The sequence below is a fragment of the Branchiostoma belcheri genome, unplaced genomic scaffold (genome assembly GCF_001625305.1).
Source record: "Branchiostoma belcheri isolate BF01 breed outbred unplaced genomic scaffold, Haploidv18h27 scaffold36, whole genome shotgun sequence".
Classification (NCBI taxonomy): Eukaryota; Metazoa; Chordata; class Leptocardii; order Amphioxiformes; family Branchiostomatidae; genus Branchiostoma; species Branchiostoma belcheri.
This window is the reverse complement of record NW_017803976.1, coordinates 1797943-1805894: the sequence shown is the minus strand read 5'-3', so window position 1 is coordinate 1805894 and position 7952 is coordinate 1797943. Positions and strand designations below refer to the sequence as shown.

The following is a 7952-nucleotide window of genomic DNA, read 5'->3' as shown; positions in this document are numbered from 1 at the left end:
ATATTAGTAGTATCGTTAAGTGTTCTGTACTCCAGCACAAAAAATTCTCTCACCCAGTGTTGACGTCAACACTCACAAGAAGCCACGTGACAAGCTTCACGTGACAGTCTACTGAGGAAGACCAGAGTGACTGGTCGAAAGCTCTAGGTGAGAGAATTTTTTGTGTTGGACCAAAAGGAAAAAATGTTGTGTGGCATCAATAGTTTGCGCTTATAAACCTGCATTTCTCCTCTGGTCTCTCAGTCACTGACGAAAGCTAGTGGATACTAGCTGAAACGTCTGACCACTTCCAAAATCATATCCAGTTGCTTGAGTAACTGCTTTTTGGCGTGTTGTGTTTCCTGTTTCAGTCCTGAAAAAATTAGGGTCGGTAGGTAGGGACTATCATTCTTTTCTGTCTTTTTTTTTTACCTTGGCGACCTCTCTCTCTCTATATATATATATATATGTAACTACTGTGATCCAACTTGTACAATACAGTTTAACATTGCAAAACTTGTATGAGAACACTTACAAGTTGGAAACTTAATTGTACGTTTCTGCACTCAGATGTCAGATCATGGAGCTAGAAAAGGTCAATCAGCTCAAAAAATTTGTGTCCCTTGCAGACAAATTTATGTCCCACCAAAAAAACTAGGGTCGGCATTATTTTCTAGGGTCGGTCGAGAAACAGGAAACAACAACATTTTTTTTCCTAGGCCTTATTCAAATCCTCAAAATATTTCCAAATTTTTACCTACGTGTAACAGTGTTGTTTACCTAACATTGCGCAGTTTTTGATGGAAAGAATCTCGTCCTTTCTTCTCTCAGGAGATTGACGGGCCGGCGTTCCTGCTGCTGAAGCGAAGTGACGTCCTGACGGGCATGTCAATCAAACTTGGCCCCGCCCTCAAGATCTACAACCACGTCATGAAGGTTCAGACTAACACCCACCCCAGCTTGTGACCACACCTACGGCAGTCTGCACGGGGAGGCTAGGTCAACAGTACACGTTGGCAGAATGTACCGCGTCAGCGCAAAACCCTGATTTTCCACGGTTTTCGTTGGAAGTTTGGTCAAGGTTGCATAAGAATTTTACCTGTTGCGGACGATATCTTTTCTGACATAACATTTGAAAACTACAGACGATATGTTAATATATATGTGCACATACAACCTTATATGAGACGTTCTGCCGAAGTGCTATGCACAATACATTACGGGTTTCGCGCAGGTGCAGTATGTTCTGCCGACATGCTAGTCTAGGTTGTGTGCTGTAAACTTCGGGGCTTTGTCATCATTTAAGTTGTTTGTCATAACAGTTAAACCACATTGATTCATTTCCTTGGTTTGATTCTTGAACATTTTAAAGGATAAATTTAGTGAGAAGACAAACCAAAACCAAGGAGGGGTGGGAAGAAAACTTATTCATTTTCTCTCTCTAAAGCTGTTTGTACCAAAGTACAGACACTTCTTTCAGACTCTGTCTTTAATGTTAATCTTAGTTTATTTTCAAATCTAAGAACCAAGGTCAAGGATATGTACTGATTTAGTCACACCAGTGATTCCCATGTTGGCATGGTGGCTCCAAAATTGCTAGCTCTTCTTTCAGTTAAGGAAACAGTTTCTATGTAAATATTTCAAATGTGTGACTTTTCCTACAAACTGGTGTCACTATGGTTATGAGGGTAAAATACTGGTAACTTTCAGTCCTTACTACATCACTGAAAGGCTTCTGATGTTTAAATTGTGTTTCCAGCATGTGATACTGATATTGTTGTTTTTGCATTTGATCAGGGGAGATTCATTAATACACAGGTGTAGGATGAAGATGTAGTGTTCCTGTAGTTTTTGTATCTGGTCTGAAGACTGTAAACTGATTGTTGACCAAATGGAAATGATAGGTCATGCTTGCTATGTACATATTTACGTATTGACTAACGTTAATATTGAGAACCTTTCATTGTACATTGTACTTGTTTCAAGTTAATTGGTCCTTGGATTTTCCCGGAGAAAAATCGAAAAGCAGCAAAAAGGAAAGATTTCTGTACATATGAAAGAAATGAAAACAGTTCTTGGTTTTTCTGAATGTAATTGTCTATTCTTTGCACAATAAAAGATACACTTGGAACTGTTCTTCCCAATATATGTCCGTAGCTGTATTTCTGAATACAGTTTTTGCTGGAAATGACTGTTAATATATCTATCAGGTAGCTTTGTAAACCAAACATGCCAGCAACACAAGATACTCAAATGTTCACTCAATTCTTACAATTGCTTCCTACAGTGAGTGAGTGCATTGTTTTGTTGTTATGGTTGAAAACTTAAGATGATATTTATTAAGAGATTGTTATCATTATTATGTGTTGAAAAGTACTTTGTGTGTCTGTTTGGTTTCTGGGTTTTAGGCCACACCAAGTAAATTTTATGGATGACGTCCTTTGGAGACCCTAAATCTAATGCGAGAGGTTGAAAAAAAAAACAAGAAGGGCCCTAAAAAACAAGATGCCTAGATAAGAAATATACTAAGAGACGACAAATGTTAGGACACAATTTGAATGAGGTGACACAGTGTAACAAGCAAGAAGTCTTTTATTCATCATCAAAACAGCAATAAATCAGGTGGAACAGCAGTTGTCCTCCTGCCCTCTTCGTGCGTTACGGGTTTCACGTCAATCTGACGATTTGCGGCACTGTCGTGACTCTTTGGTCATAGTTACAGGAAGTGGAATTTCTTGTTTTTTTTTCTAGGAACAGGCCGAAATCAATGCGCGCGGGGATGTCATCCATAAAATTTACTTGGTGTGGCCTTATAGACAAGTTTGATACAGAAGCGCCACCGTGTGGTGCTAGTTATTATTGCAAACAGCAACTAAGAGGTGTGCTTTGACTTTGTTCTCATCAGTGTGAAATGTTTGGGATAGGTAGCAAATACACTTTCTTTGAACACTGTGACGTCTTGTTTGTATTGCAGTTTGAACCAGAACAGTTGATTTGCTGTGCACAAGATGCAACTATCATGAGAATCTAAGGGGTTGGGGGATGAAGACTAATAGTGGAAACCTTACAATCCTCTAGGGTTTGCACCTATAATGTGTACCTTGTTCATGAATGAAAGGCAATGAAGGTAAAACCAGACTGTGTTCCTCTTATTAGAGATGATAAATTCCCACTATTGTCTGCTGAGTACCCTGGTATTTTCACATAGAAAATGTACATGAAGGAATAAAACATTGCCTGGACTTTTCATCAAGTGACTTTTCATTTTTAGTCATGAAAGTCAAATGAAGTAGTTATGGTAACCAGAGAATTGTTCTAGTGTATCAAACATAGAATTATTAGAAAGTACATGAGTACCAAATTTATGGCAATGATGTTTTAATTGGAAATTTTGTCATATAAAATATTCATAACATCTATCAACTTTTGATAATTCAAGTAACGAACTACAATTTGAGAACTTGAAATTGCACCGATACAAGCTAGAAAAGCGCCCCTAAACGGTTGAAAAGATTATTGCAGCTACTGTTGGTCAGGATTCTGCAACCATTGAGTTTTCATCACTCCTTTTAATAAAATGCTATTACACATGTATATGTGAGGATTCTCTCCTAAATCTAGTAAAAGATTTTACAGAATGCTTCTATATACATGTAGTCCTATTGAGTAAACGATAAGCAGGAATTGTATTAAAATATTATAATATTCATTGTCCGCTTTCTTTTTCCGAGGTAAGGTCGACTTTCAGTAAACAAATGCAAGAAAGAAATGCAAAACAAAGCAACAAAACCTGGTAGTCAGACACGTGAACGTTATATTGTTCCTTTACAATATCTGCTTGGACGTTAGTAACGACTGTTCCACAAGGGTGCCAAAGACTTCATACATTTTCGTAGCGCAAGAAAGGATCGTATGTTTCCTCATAATGATCGTATGTATTCCGCAACACTCGTATGTTTCCTAGTAATGGATGGTATGAATTCCGTAAAATTCGTATGGATTCCGTAAAATTCGTATGAATTCTTTGGCACCCCCTGTGTTCTTCAGGAATGGTCCCGATCCGACATGCAAAATTCCGTCTCGTAAACGGTCGTCGCCTTTCAGAACGGTCGTCGCCTTTCAGAACGGTCGTCGCCTTTCAGAACGGTCGTCGCCTTTCAGAACGGCCGTCGCCTTTCAGAACGGTCGTCGACTTTCAGAACGGCCGTCGCCTTTCAGAACGGCCGTCGCCTTTCAGAACGGTCGTCGCCTTTCTGAACGGTCGTCGCCTTTAGATGCCATATCGCTGGACGATGCCGTATCCGAGCGTATCATAACTTTTTTGAGGTCCAAAAACGTATAAAACGTAATGTATACTACGAAAAGCAACATTCGAATTGCAAATGTAAGGAAGGATCATGAAAAATAGTAACGGCATTAGCGGATTCGAAAAAAGAAAAATCACAAGCTCGGATTTGAACCCGGATCAAAAACCGTAGCTCTAAAACCCTAACTTATACACTAAACCTCTACACCACAAAACATCACGGTGTGGATGGACCGTGCTGATACACTTAGTTAGCCGTTCTGCGATATGCCATCGACCGTTTCAAAAGGCGACAACCAGACTGTTTACGAGACGGAAAATAGCGGCGGTCTCACAGCTCGTCCTTCCCGAGAGTGAACTTGTCGAACATGTACTCTCCTAGTCCCGCGCCTGTACGCTTCAGGTTGGTGACGTGATCCCCCAGCACTTTGATGGAGTGGACCTGGTCGCCCAGGAACTCACTCGCCAGGAAGTCTTGCATCTGCAACAGGACAAAGGTGTTGTGTTAGAAGTTAGAACCCTCATAACCAACATGGGTTAAGTTCTAACTGACCCTATAGAACTTAACTGACCCAAACCTGTGGTCTGTTCCTGCTGTCTGCCACCTACTAGGTCCAATTTGGTAACCGTACAACCTTTGATTCCCTACACCCACCTGTGGGTCGTTCCTGCTGCCCACCACCTACTGCAGGTCCAGCCTGGGTTACCATCTAACCCACCCTTCCATACACCCACCTGCGGGTCGTTCCTGCTGCCCGCCACCTTGTGCAGGTCCAGCCTGGGTTACCATCTAACCCACCCTTCCATACACCCACCTGCGGGTCGTTCCTGCTGCCCGCCACCTTGTGCAGGTTCAGCCTGGGTTACCATCTAACCCACCCTTCCATACACCCACCTGTGGGTCGTTCCTGCTGCCCGCCACCTACTGCAGGTCCAGCCTGGGTTACCATCTAACCCACCCTTCCATACACCCACCTGTGGGTCGTTCCTGCTGCCCGCCACCTTGTGCAGGTCCAGAAGCGCCTGGTTGATGTTCTTCTCCAGCGCCAGGGCGGCCCTCATGGCGTCCAGTCCGCTGCCCCACTCATCACGCTCAGGTTTCTGTAAAGAAAAAAATTCTTACCCACTTTTCTTTCCAATTCTTTCTCTCTTTGCCCGCTTTTCCCCATTTCCTTTGTTCCTATCAATTTTTTTTAGTATTAACAAGGAAAATCGTAGATTTCAAACCTCCGGGTTTTTTTGTATTGTATTGGTTTAGGTTATTTGTGTGTAGTATGAAAGTTATGTGCGTAATATGTTTGTATGTGTTTGATGGCTACTGACGGTTGGTTTGGTATGGACTGTTGATTAACGTGTCTGACAGCCTACACCGTCACCCGCGCCATTACCCCCGCCGTCACCCAAATTTTTTATCGGAACCAGACACCCCTCTGTTTGACCCCTTTTGAATGCTAAGACCCAAAACTGCAACCTCCCCATTCCTTAACAACATGGTAAATTCCATTTTCAGCATAACGGGGGTGTCCGGAGCACTTAAAAACCTTTTATTTCGACGCCCATAAGCACATATGCAATTAAACAAAAACGTTCTGCATCATCTGCAGCCCAATAGTAATACGTATACCGAACAACAGACCAATCCGTCCAGCCGATCGCGAGAAACAGCTGCTGACAGAAATGTTTCGAACAATAGTAAAACCTCCTCGCGGAAGGATATCTCCTTCCCCGGAGGTAATTATCCGCTTCCGTCATACAAATCCGTCATAACAGCCGCCTTCTTTTTCTATATCTCGGAAGGACAAGTTAACGTCTGCGGCTTTGCAGTTCTTCAGAGTTTCGCTAGGCGGTATGCCTCACCTGTACTGTCTGAAGAACGACTCTCCCTCCACGCATGGCCTGGTAACTCTGCAGCTTCCGCGCATGCTCGCGCACCTCGTCCGAGGCGTGGTTGAAGAACTTTTGAAAGTTGTGGAGGGAAACGTCATCACGGCCAAAGTAGGACGCCTACAGAAAAGAGAGAAATTAAAGTTCTCGTCTCAACAAATCTTCTGACTTAAAGTATTGAGAAGTGAGTTACGCGTGTGCTATCTTTTTGAAACGCGTCTATTTCAACCCTAGATCTGCTCTAGATCTCAAAAAAACACAACAATGACCAGCGCAAGACCAATAGAAGGTAAGCAGGTGTCATTGTCTATTCGGCTGGTTTCGCTCGCAAAATTTGCTGTGTCAATTGCACTCCTTTCATGTGCAAAGAACAATTAATTAACTTGGAAATGAACCGTTAACATTATCTCCAGGCAGATCTTTTGGGGGCAACTTGGGCAAGATACTGTCCAACCGGCCATATACCATATCCAGTTGCTCCTCGTTGGCGTGGACGGTTGGATACTGTGTGGTCCCCCAGAAATCTGCTCGGAGATTCCCGCTAACCCGCCGTACTTAATTTCCGTCTCATAAACGGACGTCGCCTTTTGAAACGGTCGATGCCATGTCGCAGAATGGCTAACTATAAGTGTGTATTTGCAATTCGAATGTTGCTTTTTATAGTATGAATTTCGCGTTATACGTTTTTGGACCTCAAAAAAGTTAGTTAGGATACGCTCGGATATGGCATCGACCAGTCAGCGATATGGCGTCGAAAGGCGACCACCGTTCTGAAAGGCGACGACCGTTCTGAAAGGCGACGACCGTTCTGAAAGGCGACGACCGTTCTGAAAGGCGACGACCGTTCTGAAAGGCGACGACCGTTCTGAGAAAAGGCGACGGCCGTTCTGAAAGGCGACGACCGTTCTGAAAGGTGAAGACAGTTCTGAAAGGCGACGACCGTTCTGAAAGGCGACGACCGTTCTGAAAGGCGACGACCGTTCTGAAAGACGACGACCGTTCTGAAAGGCGACGACCGTTCTGAAAGGCGACGACCGTTCTGAAAGGTGACGACCGTTTACGAGACGGAAATTTGCCCCGCCGTACCATGGACATGTAGACCTGCGAAGCGTACAGCTCCAGGTTGATCTGCTTGTTCAATCCCGCCTCACAGTCCTCGTGGAAGTTCTGCCGCACTTGTGACGTCATCCTGGGCACCTGGGGAAAAACAAGAACCATTTTACCGTACCGTTTCCGTTTGGACCGTTCCCAAAATAATATCCAGTTGCACTGTACTGTACTGTCATTACTTCATGTTGGCGTGTGTGTAGTTAATCTGTCCCTGTTTTAATATGGAGCCATGAAATATTTGGATGGATATATGTAAATGTTTAGGGAGTATCAGAATTATCAAAGTAAGCAAGAATTATCACGTATCACGTAAAGGTATGAAGTTTTTTGCAAAGTATCAGTAGTTCATGCCCGGGGGCCGCACATGTGTAGCCTGGTTACCAAACCTATTTTAGCTCCCGAGTCCTACATCCTAGAGCATAGAGGATGTAGGACTGCCAGTCTGGGGAGCTAAAATAGGTTTGGTAACCAGGCTACGAACAACACAGTTCGTCATAGCCTCTACCAGGCTTCGGAAAGCGGCTGGAAAGAGTAAAAATCGGCCAAAGCATGCCAGGGGAGTTGGTCTGCTGGAGAGAACAGTTTGCCGCTCCCGCCCTTGTAGAGGCTATCAATGTGTATCAACAAGGAAATGTTGATAACTTTGACAGAGAGTTCCAGCCTACGATACGGT

The 7952-nt window shown here is 43.3% G+C and overlaps 2 protein-coding genes across 2 annotated transcripts in view; one reads left to right on the top strand and one right to left on the bottom strand.

The window, feature by feature from the left end:
* LOC109476107 (histone acetyltransferase KAT6B-like) overlaps positions 1-2335 on the top strand; it is a 16770-nt gene extending 14435 nt beyond the window's left edge. The window contains exon 8 of the mRNA XM_019776982.1: positions 811-2335. Coding sequence (XP_019632541.1) covers positions 811-945 — 135 coding nt within the window. The 3' untranslated portion in view covers positions 946-2335. The remainder of the gene's footprint in view (positions 1-810) is intronic.
* A 1935-nt stretch (positions 2336-4270) lies between these two features.
* Positions 4271-7952, bottom strand: part of LOC109476124 (soma ferritin-like) — an 18608-nt gene continuing 14926 nt past the window's right edge. Inside the window, exons 3-6 of the mRNA XM_019777021.1 lie at positions 7256-7366; positions 6143-6289; positions 5261-5386; positions 4271-4766 (exon numbers count right to left, since the gene is read on the bottom strand). Coding sequence (XP_019632580.1) covers positions 4617-4766; positions 5261-5386; positions 6143-6289; positions 7256-7366 — 534 coding nt within the window. The 3' untranslated portion in view covers positions 4271-4616. The remainder of the gene's footprint in view (positions 4767-5260; positions 5387-6142; positions 6290-7255; positions 7367-7952) is intronic.